The sequence below is a fragment of the Oncorhynchus nerka genome, linkage group LG4 (assembly GCF_034236695.1).
Source record: "Oncorhynchus nerka isolate Pitt River linkage group LG4, Oner_Uvic_2.0, whole genome shotgun sequence".
NCBI lineage: Eukaryota > Metazoa > Chordata > Actinopteri > Salmoniformes > Salmonidae > Oncorhynchus > Oncorhynchus nerka.
The window spans coordinates 63,720,579-63,745,039 of record NC_088399.1 but is presented as its reverse complement, the minus strand read 5'-3'; the positions used below and the strand labels follow the sequence as shown (position 1 = coordinate 63,745,039).

Here is a 24,461-nt window from a genome sequence, read left to right as displayed (position 1 = left end):
CTTTCTGCCGTTCCTCCTTCTGTCTGTCGATTTCCTTCACTCTCCCCCTCCTCCCTCTCCCTCTCCCTCCCCCCTCTCTTTCTCTCTGTTGCTCTCTCTCTCTCTCTCTCTCTCTCTCCTCATTTCATGCAGCACTGGGGTTACCTAAGAGACTGGGCCTCAATGAAGAAAATCTCTTTTGGTACAATGAACTGGGCGAGAGGCAGGGGGGAGAAGGGGGGGCAGGGTGGAGGGAGGGGTGGAATGAGAGGGGAAGATAGTGATGCAGATGCGGGACAGAGGAATACAAAATCCAAAATGGAATAAGTGGCTGCGCTTGTGTGATTTCACCTCAATGGTCCATTTTTCAAGGGTCACCATTGGCGCCCCTTGGTCAGCCTGTTGGGCTGAGCTGTGCTGGAAACATCTCCCACTTTTGAATGTTATGCTGTATATTTAACTAACCTCTTCCTATATCAAAGTGTTTGAAAAATAGATCTATATATAAAACGTATATAAATAATATAATAATATAAAACTGAGAGATAATTTCGTTTTTCATAGTGTTGTTTTCGTCTAGGTCTATATGGCGGCATTTATACAGGTGTCCCAATTCTGATCTTTTTTCATTAATTGGTCTTTTGACCAATCAGGTCAGCTCTGAAAAATATCTGACACACAAAGATCTGAGGTGATTGGTCAAAAGACCAATTAGTGGAAAGAATATCAGAATTGGGCTGCCTGTGTAGATGCAGCCTATGAGATTTACTTTCACGAACCTAATTGTACAGATTTGTGAAATATGATGGTTTTGGAGGGATTCGACAGTTTCAATAGGAGTCATTTTGCTTGTTTGTTTGTTTACTCTGAGTGTGAGGTAAAACTGCACTGACGATCAGACTGCTTTATTCGTCAACATCAACATGGTCACAGGCCCATTCAACACAACTTAACACATTTGCCCTAGAATTAAGTGAATTTGTCCAGTACATTTAAAATAAATTAGTGATGCTTAATTTTCTGCAAGCACCTTATTGGTGATGTTAATGATACTATTGTTCTTTCCATTTGTTTTGGACTAGCATACAAATCCCTATTGCTCCAGTCTGTCTATTTACAACTCTCCTTAAAGCCACCCTTTGCAGAATGTGAGAAAACAATATGGCTAATCAAAGTTGTTTAGCTAATAATTACAATGAACTGTTGAAGTTAGTTACCACTCCCACTCCCGACCATAAATAGCAGCACTGTGAAATAGGATGTTTGCGTATGTAGTTAGTCCCTATTGCGGCTTACTGCATTGACAACTTGCTCTTCTTATTCCTATGTGTATTTTCTGTGCACATGCCAGGATAAATCGGAGATTGCCGCGGTAATGAATTTATCTGATCGCATGACCAGAAGCCCTGTATTGAAATGAATCGAAGGAGTTGCGGGGTGAGGAGTGCAGGGGTGGAGGGAGTGTGTGTGTGTGTGTGTGTGGATTTGGGGTGTGTGTGGGGGGGTACACAAGTCCGATTTTCAGCGGCTCAAATGAAGTTATTTCCAGAAGCCTGTCCATCTGTTACCGTAGCAGCAGTGACCACGGCGTTGCCATGGCGAGGTCCACACAAAAGGGTGTGGCGTGGGAACGGGTCCAAGGGTCAGGAGTGAGGGTCTCCAGGTCAGAGGTCACAGCCAGCTGGACAGCACACAAGAGGAGGCGAGGGTGAGAAAAGAGGGAAGGAACGGTTTTGCGCGGGAGCTGGCTGACTGGACACTGCTGGACATTAACATTGAACTGAGTGGTGAGACAAAAGGGAGGGGACAGGGAGGGGGCGAGGAGGGTGAGGGGTTCAGTGAGGGGGCCCACTGTCCAGGCTCTATAGGAGGCTCAGCGCATTAGGCCCAATATCCACTGGTGCCTAATCGTGCATATCATTTGACAGGCAATTGACTCTGGCCAATGTCCACGCAAATGTGGCTATTGAGAGCCACAGAGGGCTGTGTGTGCCAGATCTGTGCCTAGATAAGTGATGCTCAGGGAAAACAATTGGGTATTTGCGACATTTCATTCAGGTCGCGTTTGAATCAAAAATCCTCACAGACAATAGAAAAGAATGAGAAGGCCAATTTATCACCATTTGCTCAACGTAGCAAAGAGTTCCAGGTGTTTCCAACCTGGAACACATGGACTGCATGGAACTGGTTTGAACACCAGACCACCACAGCAAAGCCCGAATCTCCATTCCCCCACAGGCCTTAAGATTCATTCATTTCGTATCAACTGCTTCTAAATCTGCAGTTACGTTATCAGGCCAAGCTAAACGTTCAAGTGTTCAAAATGGTACAGATCTCAAGTGCCAAATTTGAAATGTTAATTCAGTCTAAACTAACGTGGTGAGAAAAAGATAGAAAATGACCCACTGGCCCAAATAGCGAACCCATTCAGCACTACGATCCAAACGGCGGGTTATAACTGAATCAGAGGACAACACGTTATGACACAGGGGTGGGGTGAATAGCTTACAATGCAATTAAAGCTACACCAACACCCCAATAGTAAACAGCACAGCCCAAAGACCTTAATGAGGAGGGGATGAAAGGCCATGATCCATGCGTCATGGCCGACAGTAATTGGATTAAAGGCAGCCATGGGAGAACATGGCAGACCAAGTCCAATGCCCCCGTTTGACACCTTTTGTGAATCGCCAGAAACACTGTTCAGAGCAAGAAGATGAGGGACCAAAGCGTTTAACGTTGCGTTGTAGCTACAGATATGCCCAAAGAGAGAGCGGTGGCTAAGATACGCAACGGACACATTTTTATCAAGAGATTTGACAACTTAATCTTAGATTTCTGTTAGTGTTCGGCTATATCCCATAATTTACAGAATAAATAAGGAAATATGGGAAAGTGTGGATGCATCTTGAACGAAATGTCTTAGTATAGTTTGATCATTCAATGAACTTGATTTGTTAGAGATAGATTGTGTCACAGATTTTTGTTTCATTACACCAGAATGTGCATCTCCATTCCAATGATTACCATTTGAACGAGTAAAATGTTCAAGTATACCTTTTCAAAATGCTAAAAAAGGTAGGTAATAAAACACACAGTACAACATTTTTGGTGTGAATAACATTAATAATAATAGGAGACCAAGTGAACATTTGACAAGAGTGGAAGTTGGGATTGCCCCTTTACTGACCTTTGTTCATGCTAGATGCAGCAATGCCATGACCACATAAATTGTGCCACTTCCACTTGCTCTTTTGAGTTTCCAGACGTAAAGAGAAGAGGGCTATGTCTCTAGGAAATGGTAAGTTCCCTGGGTTCAATCTCTTTAAATCTCTACCCATGTTGATGTGACCCGGAGAGCCATTCTGCCCCTCCGTCCTCTCCCCCAGTGCAGGCTGGGAGAAGGACCAAAAATGGTCATTTTACACCAATGTGATAGTCACTTCCTGCCAAGATACATAGGGACAGAGTTCAAAGTATTCGGTACACAAATATATTTTAGGCCTCCATTTTCAGAGCCCATTTAATGTCTCTGTAGCCAGGAGGATCACTGAGCTGGAGTTGAGTCTCACCTATAGCTTCTAAACATGCTGGACTGATATGACACAGCATTCTAAGAAACTTGCTAGCTGGATGTAGATCGAAAAATTGTTTCCAAGGAGTTATAAAAATGTAACTCAAGTTCTGTCCTCCCTTTTGGTCTCATGGAATTCAAATTGAATCAAGCCAATTGTATTCCTCATTGTACAGTCGTGGCCAAAAGTTTTGAGAATTACACAAATATCAATTTTCACATAGTCTGCTGCCTCACTTTGTATGATGGCAATTTGCATATATTCCAGAATGGTATGAAGAGTGATCAGATGAATTTCAATTAATTGCAAAGTCCCCCTTTGCCATGCAAATAAACAGAATCCCCCAAAAACATTTCCACTGCATTTCAGCCCTGCCACAAAAGGACCAGCTGACATCATGTCAGTGATTCTCTCGTTGTGAGTGTTGTGAGTGTTGACGAGGACAAGGCTGGAGATCACTCTGTCATGCTGATTGAGTTTGAATAACAGACTGGAAGCTTCAAAAGGAGGGTGGTGCTTGGAATCATTGTTCTTCCTCTGTCAACCATGGTTACCTGCCTAGAAGGCCAGCATCCCGGAGTTGCCTCTTCACTGTTGACGTTGAGACTGTTGTTTTGCTTGTACTTTTAATGAAGCGGCCAGTTGAAGACGTGTGAGGCATCTGTTTCTCAAACTAGAAGCTCTAATGTACTTGTCCTCTTGCTCAGTTGTGCATCGGAGCCTCCCACTCCTCTTTCTATTCTGGTTAGAGCCCGTTTGCACTGTTCTGTGAAGGAAGTAGTACACAGCATTGCTCCAGATACGCAACTAATCTGTACGAGATCTTCAGTTTCTTGGCAATTTATCGCATGGAATAGCCTTCATTTCTCAGAACAAGAATAGACTGATGAGTTTCAGAACAAAATAATTTGTTTCTTGCCATTTCGAGCCTGTAATGGAACCCACAAATGCTGATGCTCCAGATACTCAACTAGTCTAAAGAAGGTAAGTTTTATTTCTTCTTTAATCAGGACAACAGTTTTCAGCTGTGCTAACATAATTGCAAAAGGGTTTTCTAATGATTAATTAGCCTTTTAAAATGATAAACTTGGGTTAGCCAACACAACGTGCCATTGGAACACAGGAGTGATGGTTGCTGATAATGGGCCTCTGTACGCCTGTACTGTAGATATTCCATAAAAATCTGCCATTTCCAGCTACAATAGTCATTTACAACAACATAAACAATGTCTACACTGTATTTCTGATCAATTTGATGTTATTTTAATGGACAGAAAATGTGTTTTTCTTTAAAAAACAAGGACACTTCTAAGTGACCCCAAACTTTTGAACGGTAGTGTACATACAAACTTTGGAACGGTAGTGTACATACAAACTTTGGAACGGTAGTGTATGTGAAAACGGCATTTCTATTATCTGTGATTGAAAAGACAAGGTACTAAAAAATCACAGGGAAGGTTTCAATGTAAAAGAAAATTTCAAAACGAGCTTGGCTAATGAAGTGGATTCAAAATACACTATATATACAAAAGTATAAGGACATCCCATCATATTAGTGTCTGACAGGTGTATAACATCAAGCACACAGCCACACAATCACCATAAACAAACATTGGCAGTAGAATGGCCTTACTGAAGAGCTCCCTGACTTTCAACGTGGCACCGTCAGAGGATGCCACCTTTCCAACAAGTCAGTTTGTCAAATTTATGTCCTGCTAGAGCTGCCCGGTCAACTGTTAAGTGCTGTTATTGTGAAGTGGAAACATCTAGAAGCAACAACGGCTCAGCCACGAAGTGTTAGGCCACACAAGTTCATAGAACAGGACCATTGAAAGCTGAAGCGCATAGTGCGTGAAAATGGTCTGTCCTTGGTTGCAACACTCACTACCGAGTTCCAAACTGCCTCTGAAAGCAACATCAGCCGAATAACTTTTCTTTGGGAGCTTCATGTCTAGCAGCCACACACAAGCCGAAGTTCATCATATGCAATGCGTCGTCGGCTGGAGTAGTGGAAATGGGTTCTCTCTGGAGTGATGAATCACGCTTCACCATCTGGCAGTCCGACGGACAAAAATGTGTTTGGCAGATGCCAGGATAACGCTAACTGCCGCAATGCATAGTGCCAACTGTAAAGTTTGGTGGATGCGGAATAATGGTCTTGGGCTGTTTTTCATGGTTCGGGCTTGGCCCCTTAGTTCCAGTGAAGGGAAATCTTAACGCTACAGCATATAATGACATTCTAGATGATTTTGTGCTTCCAATTTTGTGGCAACAGTTTGGAGAAGGCCATTTCCTGTTTAAGCATGACAATGCCCCCGTGCATAAAGAAATGTTTTGTTGAGATCAGTGTGGAAGAACTTTACTGGCCTGCACAGAGCCCTGACCTCAGCCCCATCGAACACCTTTGGGATGAATTGGAACGCCGACTGCGAGCCAGGCCTTTGCCCAATATCAATGCCCGGCCTCACTAATGCTCTTGTGGCTGAATGGAAGCAAGTCCCTGCAGCAATGTTCCAACATCTAGTGAAAAGCCTTCCCAGAAGAGTGGAGGCTGTTATAGCAGCAAATGTGGGACCAACTCCATATTAATGCCCATGATTTTGGAATGAGATGTTCAACAAGCAGGTTTCCACATACTTTTTGTCATATAGTGTATCTGCATTCCCAGTCATGTGAAATCCATAGATTAGGATCTAATTAATTTATTTCAGTTGACTGATTTCCTTATATGAACTGTAACTAAGTAAAATCTTTGAAATTGTTGCATGTTGCATTTATATTTTTGTTAAGTGTATGTTCAATGTTGTTGATCCATCCTCAGTTTACTTCTATCATAGCCATTAAACTCTGTAACTGGCTTCCTGGTGAAATCGCTGAGTAGTTTCCTTTCCTCTACAGCAACTGAGTTAGGAAGGACGCCTGTATCTTTGTAGTGACTGGGTGTATTAATACACCATCCAAAGTGTAATTAATAACTTCACCTTGCTCAAAGGGACATTCAATGTCTGATTTTTTTTTACCCATCTGACAACAGATGCACTTCTTTGCGAGGCATTGGAAAATCTCCAAGGTCTTTGAGGCTGAATTTGTGTTTGAAATTCACTTCTCGACTGAGGAACCTTACTGATCATTTTATGTGTGGGGTACAGAGATCAGGTAGTCATTCAAAAATCATGTTAAAGACTATTATTGCACACAGAGTGAGTCTATGCAACTTATTATGTGACTTGTTAAGCACATTTCTACTCCTGAACTTATGTAGGCTTGCCGTAACAAAGGGGTTGAACACTTATTGACTCAAGACATTTTCATTCAATTAATTATTTTTAAAAAATCTAAAAACATAATTCCACTTTGACATTATGGGGTGTTGTGTGTAGGCCAGTGTAGGCCAGTGACAAAACATATCAATTTAATAAGGGGTGTGAATAGTTTCTAAAGGCATTGCATTTGAGTAAAAAGTATCTTTGGGAATGTAGTAAAAGTAAAAGTAAAAGTAGTCAAAAATGTGTAATAGTAAAGTCAAGTACAGATACCCTCAAAAATACTTAAGTAGTACTTCAAAGTATTTTACTTTGTTACATTACACCCCTGCATCCATGAAGTTATACAAAATATTTATTCAAGAGGGAGACTCTCACAGAGACTCTCCTAAACTTGCTTGGAACGCACACTATTATTTTAAGATTTCTTCTTCATCCCAGCCTACTAATACAAAAACGAGGTACTTACATAAGCTGGATAACTCTTCTGGAGAAAAAATTTAATAATTTGTGGATTTTTAATGCGTTTGAGCCAATCATTTGTGTTGTGGCAAGGTAGGGGTGGTATACAGAAGATATCCCTATTTGGTAAAAGACAAAGTCCATATTATGGCAAAAACAGCTCAAATAAGCAAAGACAAACGACAGACCATCATTACTTTAAGACATGAAGGTCAGTCAATCCGGAAAATTTCAAGAACTTTTCAAGTTTCTTCAAATGCAGTCGCAAGAACCATCAAGTGCTATGATGAAACTGGCTCTCGTGAGGATCGCCACAGGAAAGGAAGACCCAGAGTTACCTCTGCTGCAGAGGATAAATTCATTAGAGTTAACAGCCCAAATAAATGCATCACAGAGTTCAAATAACAGACACATCTCAAAATCAACTGTTCAGAGGAGACTGTGTGAATCAAGCCTTCATGGTCGAATTTCTGCAAAGAAACCACTACTAAAGGACACCAATAAGAAGAAGAAACACGAGCAATGGAGATTAGACCGGTGGAAATCTGTCCAAATTTGCGATTTTTGTTTCCAACCTCCGTGTCTTTGTGAGATGCCTAGTAGGTGAATGGAAGATCTCTGCATGTGTGGTTCTCACTGTGAAGCATGGAGGAGGAGGTGTGGGGGTGTGGCGGTGTTTTGCTGGTGACAGTGTCAGTGATTTATTTAGAATTCAAGGCACACTTCAACCAGCATGGCTACCACAGCATTATGCAGCAAATGAGCCATCACATCTGGTTTGCACTTAGTGGGACTGTCATTTGTTTTTCAACAGGACAATGACCCAAAACGCACCTCCAGGCTGTGTAAGGGCTATTTGACAAAGGAGAGTGATGGAGTGCTGCATCAGATGACCTGGCCTCCACAATCTCCTGACCTCAACCCAATTGAGATGGTTTGGGATGAGTTGGACTGCAGAGTGAAGGAAAAGCAGCCAACAAGTGCTCAGCATATGTGGGAACTCCTTCAAGACTGTTGGAAAAGCATTCCTCATGAAGCTGGTTGAGAGAATTCCAAGAGTGTGCAAAGCTGCCATCAAGGCAAAGGCTGGCTTTTTTGAGGAATCTAAAATCTACAATATATTTAGATTTGTTTAACACTTGTTTGGTTACTGCATGATTCCATATCTATTATTTCATAGTTTTGATGTCGTCACTATTATTCTACAATGTAGAAAATAGTACAAATAAAGAAAAAACCTTGAATGACTAGGCGTGTCCAAACTTTTGACTTGTACTGTATATATATTTTTAAAAATCCCACCACTTGAATATTGATTCCCCTATTAACAGCTATTAAAACTGAAGAGATTACCATACAAATCATGTATTAAATTAGTTTATTAGACTAGTGTTTGTGAGTAATTGCGTTGACCTTTAAGATGTGAAGGTAGAATTTTAGGTGCATGATGCTGTCAAGTTTTGAAAACGAGTTACAAAAAAAAGAACTAACGCCAGCTAGTTTTTCCTGCTTTGTTAAAATAAATTACCATTGCTACCTACAGGTTATTCATAAGAAATAGCACAAACCATGTATCGTTTGTGTAATGTCTTAAAATGTATAAAGGTTTTACATACTGCGTGAATATGTTTTTAGGGTTGTTTTTACCACTTATGCTGTGTGTTGTATGTTGCTTTAAACTTTTGACACACTTTTGTATCATTCCCACCATTGAAAAGCAATCTGTGGGGTCCTAGTTAGAAAAGGAAAACGTTTCAGTGAAATGACTGAAAAGCTTCATTTTCAAGACAGTCAAATCTAGTCCAATGGGTGACAACTGTGAGAAAGTGAAAAGAGCGGTGCATATGATTATGGGCAAGGGCAGGACTGGGCAGGCTGCAGACGGACAGAGAAAATAACATTTACCTTGAACTCCGGCTGCTCTGTCTCTAGGGCGGGGTCAACAATTGTACAAGGGTCTGACAGGGTCAGGGGGAGGGAGGAACCAGGGACCGAGGCTGCCCTGGGGTCGTGGGGGCTACCCGGGGGGTATGGGGGGAGGGGGGAGGGGGGGAGGGGGGTATTGGCAGATTTAGGAGGCAGATGCTCAATATGCAGATGTCTAATCGAATTGTGGGATGTTAAATTGGTACCACTGATTTGCATCAATACAATAGGCCTCCCATCCCGCCTTGGGTTTAGGGGTCAACCGAGTTCCCTTGCATGGAATAAGCAGCATCTGAAAAGGTGTGAACTTCATAAAGGAAGCAGACTGCTGCTTGGTGGGAAGACACAGAATTAAATATATATGGGATATACTTCCTATAAATGCAATATCTGTCGCTCTTATTTTAAATGTATCTCTATTCCTATAAACTTGTATTATATCAGATTAAGGGATATTGTATTCAGTGGTTAAAGGCCCAGAGCAGTCAAAAACTAGATTTTTCCATGTTTTATATATATATTTCCACACTATGAGGTTGGAATAATACTGTGTAATTGTGAAAATTCGGATAATGGCCTTTTTGTGTCAGTGCTGTTTGAAAAGACCACCTGAAATGTCAACCTGTTTTGGCGAGATAGAGTTTTGGCCTGTCTCGTGACATCACCAGGCAGTAAATTAGTAAATTAGTCCAATAATTGTACGTTTTCTCCACCCCACTCAGACCACTCCCAGACAGTCCTATCTAAATTCTTTCTTGAGAAATTGCTCTTTTGCTAAGAAGCTATTTTTGTTTCTTTTTGGCCATTTTAATTGAAAACAATCACAGTAAGGTACTCAGAAATAATTTGATATTGAGATTTTTTCAAATCTGTCTGCAATTTGACTTTTAAATTGAACTGGGGTTGGGCCATTCCACCAATTCGATGCCTTTTGAGAAGTGTAACTTCATTAAAAAAACGCTGGATTTCACACATTTTTGTAATTCTGTCATAAAGAGCATGTGTTCAACTGATTAAAAAAAATGTTTTCCCATTTAAAAAAAATGCTATAGTAAGTGCCTATTAAGTGCCAAATATAGTAACAGGTTGACTGTAACATGGTTGACGATTTCATCTTAAATCAGCTACAAATCCCCTTTTGATTGGGGGAATGGAAGCTTGTTGTGTGCAACAGGGAGTAGCAATTGAACACAAGCTTCACATTTATTTTTATTTTTAATTGTTAGAATATTTCTAGTCTGTCTATCTATGGGTAACAGGGTTGACATGTCATGCTCAGCCAGCTCAGTTTTCCACCACAAAACAGCAAACACAGTAGAACCAGCTCACCTGCTTTTACACTATGATTTGACTATTAGATGTTCAATGTTTCTTTTGAAAAATATTTTAAAAGGAACAGTTTCACCTAAAAAGAGAGTTCAGTTCACTTAATAACAGGATTGACCTTAAAATGAGGGACAGGTGTAAATGAATCACTAATTACACTAAATTACTTTGTCAAAGCAACAAAATAACTAGAGCTTTTCAATTAGGGTGACAACTTGGACAACTGTGTGGTTTAAGTGACAGAGGGTGCACGGAGGGACATATCAAAATGCTGGATTTTGGCACTTTAGTGTGTCTTTATTCATATAGAAAATAAATGTGATTTATTTAATTCCCAATGTGGTCTATATTAAAGAGCACTTAATTTAACATAACAGGCTTTTAAAATGCAATATTGGGGCACAATTTCTACTTGAAATATCAAAGGGATGCAAAAGGCACTATTGTCAATGGGAGAGCCAGGCAGAGCTGAGCTCTCGAAACTTGGAAAGGTATGACAAACTAAGATTAGGGTTAGGGTTGAACATAAGGCTGGGCTAAGGTTAGGGTTATTGCTAGTGTTCGGGTTGAGCCAGGGTGTGAACCACAGGAGGTTGGTGGCACCTTAATTGGGGAGGACGGGCTCGTGGTAATGGCTGGAGTGGCATTAGTGGAATGGTATCAAATACATCCAACACATGGTTTCCATTCCATATGCGCTGTTCTGTTATTATGAGCTGTTCTCCCCTCATCAGCCACCTGTGGTGTGAACATGAAGCCATGGTTAGGGTTATGGCTGGGGTCAGGGTTGAGCCAAGGTATGGACATGGGACAAGAGGAAAGTGTGCAGAGACATGGCAGATGAATGTAAACATGGCTCAACTGTAATCCTAATCCTTTTTTTCTCAGTCCCTGAATAGAATGATACAGTATTTCCATTCCATCTCAATACAAGTTTTGTTAATTGGAATTCCATTGCTTTTCATAGGTAAACTTCAACATCAAATGTGGTATTCCTGTCCTGATATTGTGAAATATTCCCATTTCTAATAGTACAAGTGTAGAAGGGTAGCCTAGAATGCTTCATTTAATTAGGCCTACATTTTTTCCAGTCTTCATGTGGAATCTCAGAGAGCAATACATGTAAACTGTAATACAACACACTCTTAGTTGAAAGTAAACCTCCCCTAAATAAGATCATTCCATTATTGATCGTTGTCTTTTCCAAAATTAACTTTGCAATAATTTCCCTGAAAATAGTAGTCAGAGAGATACAGAAGAGGTTCATACACAGTCAATCAACTAAGCAAAACAGAACCGACTGCTTAATGCACTGGTGCCTATGGGAGAGCTACTCCCTTAAGCAGACCAGTACTGTGACAAAAAAAATCACTGGTAAACGGCTTGAGTGGGACGCCTTCATTCATCCACCATATTTGAGTCCGCATCCTGCTTCTATGCAGGATGAGATTACAAAAATATAAGTCTCGCGATATTATGACACGTACTCTTTAGTTACACCAGTGAATGAAATCACGCGAGGTTTCCATTCATTTGACTAAATGCCACGTCTGAGAACGAATAGACACTTTTGAGATCTTCTGTTGGGAATAATTTATCTGATAAACCGTTATCACTGACCCGCAACATTGCAGACTGTCTATCCTGTGCATAATTACAGCAGACAGGTGAGTTTAGGGCAATTCGTTTATACTGCAACATTGTCATTACCGTTAACAACTCCAATTACCTAAGTTATGTAGGTAACGTTTACCCATTGTTTGCTATTGTACAATGCTAGTTAAGTATCCCGCCAACTGATTTTGCATGCAAATCTAAACTGCGACATCTGCATTCGGTTAATCGCATTCATAGGCAGCTATTGTTGATGTGGCTAACTTAGCTGTTAGCCAAACAGTTAGTGGCTAACTTGCTAGGCGTTAGGTACAACAACAATTAACATACAGTATGTTTCAAGCCATCACTTTAATAAGACGGCCTAGCTAAGTTAGTTACTCAGCTAGGCTACTAACCCCATTTGGGACCCTGGCCCTCTTCCTTAGTGTTTGACTCCTCATACGCCCCTTGTACGCCTATTGCCTTAGCAGAGGGCCATTATGCTGTTAGGTATAGCAGATGGGATGTTGATAATGTTAATTGTTGTCTAACTAGCTAGTTAGCCTAATATTTGTTCCATAACTAGCTAGCTAAAGTCATCCACTGTAACTACCCACAATCTAAAAACAATAAGATGTTGCTGTATGAAGCTAGTATTGCTGTACTATAGCAGCCTGTTGTAACCATAGATCTTCCCTTTGGGTGTCTGTCCCAGGTGAGATGATGGCCCATGGACGTCTGCTAGCACTGTTCACAGGAGCGGTGCTGTTGCTAGCCGCCCAGCTAACTGTTGCTCACAGTCACTCTCATGACCATGGGCATGCACATTCGCATGGGGGTGGCGGTTGCCATGGTCATTCCCATGGTGGTCAGAAGCTGCACCAGGGGGCGAGCAAGTGGAGTGCTGAGGCCAACCTGCCCCCAGCAGAGGAGTCGCACCACGGTCACGCACATGACCACGGACATGGTCACGCACATGACCACGGACATGACCACGCCCATGACCATGGTCATGGTCATGCTCACGGACATGACCACGCCCATGACCATGGTCATGCTCATGAGCACAAGGAGGAGAGTGGACACGGGCACACCCAAGGAGGGGAGAGGGTGAAGAGGCAGGTGGAGGGAGAGAAGAGGGACATAGTGGAGCTCTGGATGCAGGTATTGTCAGTGGAGACCTTGGAGCCATACATGAATGGACATGGAATGTGTTGTTCTGGATATTTGATACATTATTATTGTCCAGAACCTGTGCTACATTTAGATGTCCGTTAGTGGTCATAGCCTACCTTCAATCAAATCATATGCAAAATGTCATATCTTTGTCTGTCGGTATCCCTCGTGTTCGTTCCAACAACCTCCTGACTTTCCCTGTGCAAACATAGGCTACCTATCTCTCCAGATTCAACGGATCACTGCTGTAGGTACAAAAGCAAACAAAGTTACTGCTTTCACTTTTCAACAGACATTTCCCTTTTGCCAGTGAGTCTGTTGCTAAGTTTGATGTCGAGTTCTATTGACTAGTTTGGCTTTGACAACTGGACTAGACAACCTCAGCAGTGTACTGCCATTAACTTTCTGTTGGTTTTGACTGCAGAGCGAGATGTCTCTGTTATGAAGTTTACATTTTTATTTGCAACAGGATTAGGTTTCTTAGACACCGTTTTACCATTATTTAAATGTACTAGTCAGCACAACTCAGGTGGTCAACTATTTAGGTACTGTCAATTGAATTGGACTGAAACTGGAATGTATATATTCGGCATTCAATTATTGAAAGGCTTGGAATCCAAGCACTTTTGTAGACAGGAAATAGCTTTTCCTTATTTGATGAAGTTCATTAGATTGGTTTGAGACCCTTGGAAACTCGGCACAGCCATCCTTATCAAGTGTGAGATTATTTTACCACACACAAGCACCCTGTTAAAGTGGTCCCTTATGACCTGCTGTCTATGTTTCTCTCTTATTGTTAGGCCATCGGTGCCACTCTGCTGATCAGTGCTGCTCCCTTCCTCATCCTTTTCCTGATCCCGGTCCAGTCCAATACAGACCAGCACCAGAACCTCTTGAAGGTGCTGCTGAGCTTCGCCTCTGGTGGCCTGCTGGGAGACGCCTTTCTGCACCTCATCCCTCACGCCCTGGGTTAGTGAACCTATCGCAAGTATCGCCACGGTACATTTCTTAATTAAGTGAAAATAATTGATTGCCTATCTATTCTATTGAATATGTTTAAGTATGATTCTGGGATTCCATCTTTACGCAATAATCAGTGAAGCAAATTTAAGCTCTAAGATGAGCAACATTTTTTTGATTTATTGGTTTGTAGTTAAAAGGATGTAGTCATGCCAGTCTGTTCCTTTGTCTGTTTTTTTCTTTCTCTCATTTTCATTCTCTCTCTTGCTTGTTTTCACAGAGCCTCACACTAACCATGGAGACGAGGGACAAGGCCACTCTGACAGTGAAGAATCACAGTATCATGGCCACTCACATGGTATAGCTCCATCGTGTTCTCTACATTTACCATCACCATACTATCCAGCATATCCATTACATACCAGTATTTAGCATGCTTCAGAATGACACTGACTCACTCTCTTCTACTCTTTATTATTTATTTATTTTATTGAGTCTGGACCCATTTTGGCAAACAGTGTGTCCCTGACGGTGTTCCTTATCACACCTGTAGGTGCTGCCCATGGTCACATGATGTCAGTAGGGCTGTGGGTTCTCGGTGGAATCGTGGCCTTCCTGATGGTGGAGAAATTTGTACGCCTCCTGAAGGGTGGACACGGACACTCCCACTCTCAGGGTAGGTAATACATTTTGATTTGAGTTTGTAGCACAGGCAAAAACAGAAAACCAATTTGAAATGATGCATGTGCCCTTGCTATTTCAAGGCTACATCCATTCAATAAGAGCTTTCTTTACCACATGCCTTGAAATGATCCCTCTGTTATGCAATGCATTTGTTTTGCCTATTGCCCACTTCTGCCCTTGTCTATACATATCTATGTAATGCATGCCAATTGTTATGGAATATTTACATTGAATATTTACATTTGCGTCATTTAGCAGATGCTCTTATCCAGAGTGACTTACAGGAGCAATAAGGGTTAAGTGCCTTAAGGGCACATTTACAGATTTTTCACCTCGTCGGCTCGGGGATTTGAACCAGCGACCTTTTTGTTACTGGTCCAACGCTCTTAACCAATGCTCCTAGATTAGGTTTTAGGAGCATAATTACACTACACTACCACACTCTACCCCAGGGGGGCAGCAGCTGGTTGGTTAACCTCTTTAGGGTATGTGGGATGCTAGCGTCCCACCTGGCCAACATTCAGTGAGATTGCAGAGTGCCAAATACAGAAATACTCATTATAAAAAATTCTGAAAAGATACAACTGTTTTATGTTGGTTTAAAGATAAACTTCTTGTGAATCCAACCACTGAATCAGATTTCAAAAATGCTTTACGGCGAAAGCATACCTTACGATTATTTGAGAACATAGCCCAGCAGACAAATCCTCACAAACAGTAACCAGCCAAGTAGAAGAGTAACACAAGTCAGAAATAGAGATAAAATTAATCCCTTACCTTCGATGACCTTCATATGGTGGCACTCAGAAGACATTTATTGAATAAATTAATGTTCCTTTTCGATAAAAGTCTCTCTCTATATCCGAAAACCTCAGTTTTCTTCGCATTTTCTTCAGTAATCCACAGGCTCAAACGCAGTCACAACAGGCAGACAAAAAAATCAAAATTGTATCCGTAAAGTTCATAGAAACATGTCAAACTATGTTTATATGCAATCCTCAGGTTGTTTTTAGCCTAAATAATCTATAATATTTCAACCGGACAATAACGTTGTCAATATAAAAGGTAAGCAAGAAAGGCACTCTGGTCGCGCGCATGAAACACAGCAGGGTCCACTCATTCCGACTGCTCTTACTCCCTCATTTTTCAGAATACAAGCCTGAAACCATTTCTAAAGACTGACATCTAGTGGAAGGCATAGGAACTGCAATTTGAGTCCTAAATCAATGGATACTGTAATGGCATTGAATAGAAAACTACAACAAACTAAAAAAATCCTACTTCCTGAATGGAATTTCTCAGGTTTTCATCTGCCAAATCAGTTCTGTTATACTCAGACATTATTTTAACAGTTTTGGAAACTTTAGTGTTTTCTATCAAAATCTACTAATCATGCATATCCTTACTAATTATGCATATCCTATCTTCTGGGCCTGAGTAGAAAGCTGTTTAATTTGGGCATGCTTGTCATCCAAAATTCCAAATGCTGCCCCCTACCATAGAGAGTGCTCTGCAAGAAAATAAGTCTTGTGAAGCCTTGATAAGAAGGATCTGCAATCAGTGATTTTTGTTGTTGTTGTTGTTATCCTTAGTTTTGGTTCAGGCCTTTTTGTACTGTTTTTGTATATATTTATTTTATCACCATGAACAAATGATAATCCGCTTGGGCTGGCCGACTCAGGTGTCAGGACGGAGCTGGCCCTGAAAACAGGTAAAGTGTCTGTCTCCTGGGCACATGCATATAACATGGTCCTCTCACATAAATGTGCACATTAAATCAGGTTGCAGACCATTTAGCTAGGCCTAGGACCCCTAGACCTAGTGAATGCAGCCAAATCATTAGGCTAGCGAGTTGGTTTCGTAACCCGACCTCTGGGTCCATTTTGAAATGTGGCCATTGATGAGATTTTCCTCTAGCTGAGAGCTGCTGTATGGTTGGGTGATTTGATGCTACTCTTCTACTTTTGGAATAAGGCAGGGTCAGTAAATCAAAGTTATGCGCAACATTTTTTATTTTCTTATTTTCTCGTCTCCTATTTTCAGCTGCTCCTAAGGCAAAGGAGAGTGACGGGGAGAAAAAGGAGGGTGAGAAAGATTTAAAAGAAAACAAAGATGAGAAGACTCCAAAAGAAGTGGAGGAGAAAACTACAGGTAAGATGATTGAATAATTGTCACTTAAATTGTTAGTGGGCAGTTTGCCTTCACTGAAATGGTTCTTTTAAAATCTCAAAACCACTTTTGCTCCATGAGAATATTTACTTTATGACAACATTTCAGTTACCAGCGTCCCATCAAGCCAGTTTCTCTGTTGTATGTAACTATTGCAATGTTGTGATCATTGTCCACTCTCCCTTCTCAATATTAAGCAGGGCAAACTCTTTTTGGTGATTTCTGGTACATCAAATTAAATCAATCACAACATGTTTTTGGACTCATTCAGAAGTTTTTAACCTCATTTAAGTGCAATACCTTTGCAAATGTATGTAGAAAGGTCCATTTATATTCCTAAAACTTCAATTTAAAATGATGCTGTCGTGGCTTCTTGTTGACAAGACATTTTGATAAATATCCCAATGTCAAAACGGTTCATGTGTCCAAATCAATAAGTAATGATTCAACAGTTCCTGATATATTGAAAACATAAACAGTTTAAATAAAACATACTAAAAAAGAACATGTGCAAGAATAGTAATTAGATTACTTGTATTTTTTTTAAACGAGCACCTTATAAACTGCACACATCTGAGAATAATTTTTACATCACTGGTTAGAAGAGAATTTGTTGCGTCATCTAAATTCTAGAATGCCGGCTCGAAATTCTGGGAGTCTGCTGGAACGGGGCAGAAACAAATAATTTGCTTTAACTTCAACGAATCACGACCTTGCATAGGATATCAATAGTGCTGAGCAATTAACCGAAATGGCAATTATTTTGTTTAATTATTTTATTTTTTACTCCCTTTTTCTTCACATTTACATTACATTTAAGTCATTTAGCAGACGCTCTTATCCAGAGCGACTTACAAATTGGTGCATTCACCTTATGACATCCAGTGGAGCAGCCACTTTACAATAGTGCATCTAAATATTTTAAGGGGGGGGGGGGGGGGGTGAGAAGGATTACTTTATCCTATCCTAGGTATTCCTTAAAGAGGTGGGGTTTCAGGTGTCTCCGGAAGGTGGTAGCTAAACTAACTACAATGACCACAATCCACTGCATGGCTAAATTAGTCCGGTCTGTGTCTCTTTTACATAGAGAGCAGTTTCTTTGCGAGGTATCTCTACCTGAAAATACATCATCTAAGTGATTGATAGTTGTCATTCAGCAGTCAAAAGTATGCCTTATTTACTTTGAAGAACTACAAAATAGTGTTTTTTCAGACAGCACAGGTGGCAGTAGCTATATAGAGGTGAGATGATGACTTGGAATAAAATAGTGATCAAATAAAACAAATAATAAAAGTAACTGAAATATTTGATTTGAAGTAATGTGAATAAATGCGGGTTAATAAGTGATAAGCAGTCATGGGCAGTCATTACCATCATGGGACTTGTATTGTTTTCTGTGTTACAGCATGCAACCCACACAATGCATAGTGCATTTCATGTTTTTTTTATTTTAAATAATCGAAACCGTAAATCGTGATTTAAAAAAAAAATATATATATATTTTTTTAAATCGAACAGACCTCCTAAAAGCAGTAATAGCACTAGATATCAACACGGACAATTGGGGTAAGGCCATCAACTTTTTATTTTTTTCCCCACCCAATTTCGTGGTATCCAATTGGTAGTAGTTAGTCTTGTCTCATTGCGGCAACCCCCGTACGGACTCAGGAGAGGCGAAAGTCGAGAGCCATGCGTCCTCCGAAACACAACCCAACCAAGCCGCATTGCTCCTTGACACAATGCCCATCCAACCCGGAAGCCAGCCGCACCAATGTGTCGGAGGAAACGCTGTACACCTGACAACCGTGTCAGTGTGCACTGCGCCTGGCCCGCCACAGGAGTCGCTAGTGCGCGATGAGACAAGGATAACCCGGACGACGCTGGGCCAATTATGCGCCACCCCATGGGCCCTCCTGGTCGCGGCTGGCTGCGACAGAGCCTGGACTCGAACCCAGAATCTCTAGTGGCACAGCTAGCACTGCGATGCAGTGCCTTAGAACACTGCGCCACTCGGGAGGCCCTGCCATCAACTTTTATACAGAGAGCACCCCAAATTGTCTGCCATTTGAGCTTAAAAATCCTGCGACGGACAGGCACGTGTAACAAAATCAACGGTACCAAACTAAATATATGAAACTTTTTTTTTAAAGCAATCGATTTAATGCATTTGTGATGACTAAACTTTTATACAATAGTAAATGTAGCACACTCAGACATTTTTACAACAATTACATGTATTTATTTGTACTTCAACCATGGAGAGAGTTAACAAATGCTCCTTAGCACAATTTAACCAGGTGCTCTAGACTAGAGTCCATAGGGTCTGTGCAGCAGGATGAGTGTTTGACGTCCCTATCAATATAGACATCAAGGTGTCGGGCTACCTGAACCTGGCTGCTGACTTCACGCACAATTTCACTGACGGGCTGGCCATCGGGGCATCGTTCCTGGTGGGCCCAGCAGTAGGCACAGTCACCACTCTCACCATCCTGCTGCACGAGGTGCCCCACGAGATTGGCGACTTTGCCATCCTGGTCCAGTCTGGCTGCACCAAGAAGAAGGTAATACACAAGCTTCAGCTTTTCACAATGATTGATGTTACACATACTGATGTCGGACAGGAAACGGAAATGTTCTTGACTATGTACTGAAACGGTACAACATCTGTCATTACGACGACACAAAGCCTATTGACACATGGTGGCAGCAGAAGGATTTGTGTCTTTTCTGTTCCAACAGCCTGTATGAGAAAGTCTCTGTAGGTAGAAATGTCCATTGACAACTTCCTCTTTCCCATCAGGCTATGTGTCTACAGCTGCTGACAGCCTTGGGGGCTCTTGCTGGCACAGCCTGCTCCCTATTGGCTGAGGGGGTGGGTGCGGCCGCCACAGCCTGGATCCTACCATTCACTGCGGGTGGCTTTGTGTACATTGCCACGGTGACGGTTCTGCCTGAGCTGCTGGTTGGCCGCTCCAGTCTGGGCCAATCGGTGATGGAGATCCTAGCGATGCTGGTTGGAATTTACATGATGGTGCTAATCGCAGAGTATGAGTGAGACAGCGAGTCATCAAAAAGTAAGGGCGGTAGAGTGAGGGAGGGATTTAGAGGAGGAGCAGAAACCGAATGTGAGAGATGGATTTATACGATTGGAGGGAAAGATACTGATGGAGTTTAAAGGAGAGGGTGAGAAGATAAGTGACAGACATGGCTTTCACAGGACTGGACTAGGTTCCAAAGGGGACTTGAAAGGGGAGTAGCATTTCAACACAAACCATCTGCAGGATGATGAGCAATAAAATATGTACTGTACAAAGTTCTCATCAGCATGTCTAAGTCAGATAGGTCATCAAACCGAGACTTAGGCAAGCTACGCAGATGACTTGGGAGTTGTAGTTCATCGTCCATTTATAATTGCAGAGTTTATTCCCTTTTGGTCATAAAAAGGCTAACCAAAACAGTGTCCGTTTAAGTTGCCGTGAACTATAGTTAAAATTAAAATCAAGAATTGCAATCATACCAATATGTTTAATGCTTACTTTTGCCTTTAATTGTACTTGCAGAGATCACAGATTGAACACAATAGAACTAGACAGAAAAGTGGTTAGGGCATTTTCCTGGGTTTAAATTCAGGGTTTATTTGGATCAGAGTATGTTAGTCTACAACTGGAACATTCCAATGAAATGAAAAGGGCATAATATTATAACGTATAGTCCATAAACTAGGTCCCCAAACAGCAGCCATCTTAGATACTTGACATATATGAGGCCAAGAGGCTCCTGAAATGTCATCAGCTTCCGGAATGTGACTTATTGGGAAACATGAATAAGCTGCTTTAGATGTCTACAGCACACGGCAGTTACTGACCAAGCCACTTGTTTGTAACTGTTTTCATAACTGTTGGATGCTTTCGAGTTGCATGAAAATCATGAGTTGTACCAGTATGTGACAATATCTATAAATGTAATTATTACTCAACGGGTAAGTGATGTAAGCTGTGCTTAGAGGACCATTGAAGTATGATTAGCTTTATAGTGAATAAATTGCTTTAAATGTGCCCGTCACATGAATTACCTTCATAATGTGGAAATACAGTAAATTCATGTATTTAGGGTGGACGAGCCATTTGGAAACTGAACCGATTATCCAGTGACAGGAATTGGGGAAATAGATACAGTCCATCAAAACAAAACATTTCTTCCACCCTAATTCATCTTAATGTGTCTGGAAGGAATGTTTGACCTACCTTTGAACAACTGAATGATGAATCCTCTTCTACTTTTGTTTAGTGTTAATAAGCCGCGGTAGCAGGTTTTGTTGAATTGTAACATTTATTCATTTTTATTCACGTGTACTATTCTTTTTTTATTTTCTTGAATGGGTGTCTGCTTTCCCTCCACTCTTGAATAATACAGTAGGCCTTATGTGTCATAAAGACAATCAATGCTGTAGCTGTAATGTGGTTAGAAAGAGCTCCTTCACCCTAAACCATTCTGTATGTACACGGCTGCATCTCTGGGCTGATTCCAAACCAACCCCACGCTGCTATCCCCATTTACCTTGTTGACTTTTTTGTTATGTATCTGAGATGGTTTGTATTGTCAATATTGTATAGTAAGCTGCTTTACCTAGGCATTTGTAATAAGTAGGTTGTTTCCATCCAAAATGTATTCCTTTACATTGCCAGTCTTATCAGATGCCTTAAATTGTCAACATTGGCTTATAGTTGGGTGCAATGGCTTGATTTGGAATCAGAGCTTTTAATCAGAGGGACCAAGTAAAAAGGACTAATGTTAAAGTGGTGGGTGGGAGATTTACTAAGAGAGTATGGTGGAATTTGTGTTACTTTTTCTTGACTTTTCATTAAACAATTAAGATTCCCTTACAATGTTTACACTATATTTTACTGGGGCCCTGTTTCTCATTAGATAATGCAAGAGAACATGAAAAATACAAGCAATCCAATACTTGATTAGTTTATAATCCAACCTAGGCTAGATATGGGGGGGGGGGGGGGATGAACAACCGATCACAAACACAAGATGCAGGCTAAGTGTGACCGTATACTTATATATAATATACATACGCTAAGTGTACAAAACAGTAGGAACACATTCCTAATATTGAGTTGCACACCCGTTTGCACTCAACCACCTCAATTCTACAAGGTGTCGGAAGCGGTCTACAGGGATCCTGGCCCATGTTGACTCCAATGATTCCCACATTCGTGTCAAGTTGGCTGGATGTCCTTTGGGTGGTGGAAAATTCTTGATACACGTGTGAAAATCCCATCAGCGGTGCAGTTCTTGACAGACTCAAACCGGTGCACATGGCATCTAATACTATATATACCCCATCCAAAGGCACTTGACTTTTGTCTTGCCAATTCACCCTCTGAATGGCACACATACACAATCCATGTTTCGTGGCTTTAAAAGCCTTCTTTAACCTGTCTTCTCCCCTTCAGCTACACCGATTGAAGTGGATTTAGCAAGTTACATCAATAAGGGAGCACCGCTTTCACCTGGATTCACCTGTCAGTCTATGTCATGGAAAGAGCAGGTGTTCCTAATGTTTTGTGCACTGTGTATGTAACTGCTCTGCTTGAAATATCATAGTTAAACTTTCACGTTTACCACAAAAATAATGTTAAAGAATTAAAGCAAGCCCGCATCTTTACTTGTAAAGTCATCGTCTAGCTTGATCTTGTTCTTGATTCCATGTATTATTTTGAGGTGCTTTCACTGTCACGCCTATGCTAATATTGTTCAAATTCGCTAGCTAGCTATCCAACAACTGTAACGATGTGTTTGAGACAAGTGCTCATTGTGCAAATGTATGTTTTCAATAAACATTGTAGACGAAATATAGTTACATGTCAACAATATAAGCCAACCCCGTCTGTTTTGTTGCTAAACAGCCAACCTGTCTATTGGAGAAGCAGTTTGTGCCCAGAGCCATATACACTGAACAGAAATATAAACGCAAAATGTAAAGTGTTGGTCCCATATTTCACGAGCTGAAATAAAAGATCCCAGAAATGTTACAAACTCACAAAAATATTATTTCTCTAAAATGTTGTGCATAAATGTGTTTACATTCCTGTTAGTGACCATTTCCCTTTTGCCAAGATAATCCATCCACATGACAGGTGTAGCATATCAAGACGCTGTTTAAACAGCATGCTCATTACACAGGTGCACATTGTGCCACTCTAAAATGTGCAGTTTTGTCACACAACACAATGTCTCAAATTTGAGGGAGTGTGCAATTGGCATACCGACTGCAGGAATGCCTACCAGAGCTGTTGCCAGAGAATTGAATGTTAATTTCTCTGCCATAAGCCGTTCCAACGTCTTTTTAGAGAATTTGGCAGTAAGTCCAACCGCAGACCACGTGTAACCACACCAGCCCAAGACCTCCAGATCCGCCGTCTTCACCTGTGGGATCGTCTGAGACTAGCCACCCGGACAGCTGATGAGACTGGGTTTGCACAACCAAAGAATTTCTGTACAAACCCAGAAACCGTCTCGGGGAAGTTCATTTGCATGCTCATCTTCCTCACAAGATTCTTGACCTGACTTCAGATCGACGACGTAACTGACTTCAGTGGGCAAATGCTCACCTTCAATTGCCACTGGCACGCTTGAGAAGTGCTCTTCACAGATGAATCACGGTTTCAAAGGTGTATGTTGTCTTGTGGGCGAGCGGTTTGCTGAACATGGTGGCGGTGGGGTGAGCACACGGTGGGGTTATGGTATAGCCAGGCATAAGCTACGGACAATGAACACAATTGCATTTTATCAATGGCAATTTGAACGCACAGAGATATCATGACGAGATCCTGAGGCCCATTGTCATGCCATTCATCTGCCGCCATCACCTCATGTTTCAGCATTATAATGCACAGCCCTTGTTGCAAGGATCTGTACACAATTCCTGGAAGCTGAAAATATCCCAGTTCTTCCATGGCCTGCATACTCACCAGACATGTCACCCATTGAGCATGTTTGGGATGCTCTGGATCGACGTTTATGACAGCATGATCCAGTTCCCGCAACTTCGCACAGCCATTGAAGAGGAGTGGGACAACATTCCACAGGCCACAATCAAAAGCATGATCAACTCTATGGGAAGTAGATGTGTTACACTGCATGAGGCAAATGGTGGTCACACCAGATACTGACTGTTATACTGATCCACGCCCCTCCTTTTTAAGGCATTTTGTGACTAACAGATGCATATCTGTATTCCCAGTCGTGAAATCCATAGATTAGGGACTAATTAATTTATTTCAAATGACTGATTTCCTTATATGAACTTTAACATCTTGAAAATTGTTGCATG

At 41.3% G+C, this 24,461-nt stretch overlaps 1 protein-coding gene across 1 annotated transcript; it reads left to right on the top strand.

Moving 5' to 3' along the window:
* The first annotated feature begins 12,048 nt into the window (after positions 1-12,048).
* On the top strand, positions 12,049-23,009 carry LOC115128393 (zinc transporter Slc39a7-like). The gene is made up of 8 exons (XM_029658217.2): positions 12,049-12,198; positions 12,843-13,291; positions 14,104-14,272; positions 14,544-14,621; positions 14,817-14,939; positions 16,991-17,098; positions 19,481-19,677; positions 19,917-23,009. The coding sequence occupies exons 2-8, from the start codon at positions 12,848-12,850 to the stop codon at positions 20,169-20,171; spliced, it is 1,374 nt and encodes a 457-aa protein (XP_029514077.1). The 5' UTR covers positions 12,049-12,198; positions 12,843-12,847; the 3' UTR covers positions 20,172-23,009.
* The last annotated feature ends 1,452 nt before the right edge of the window (positions 23,010-24,461 follow it).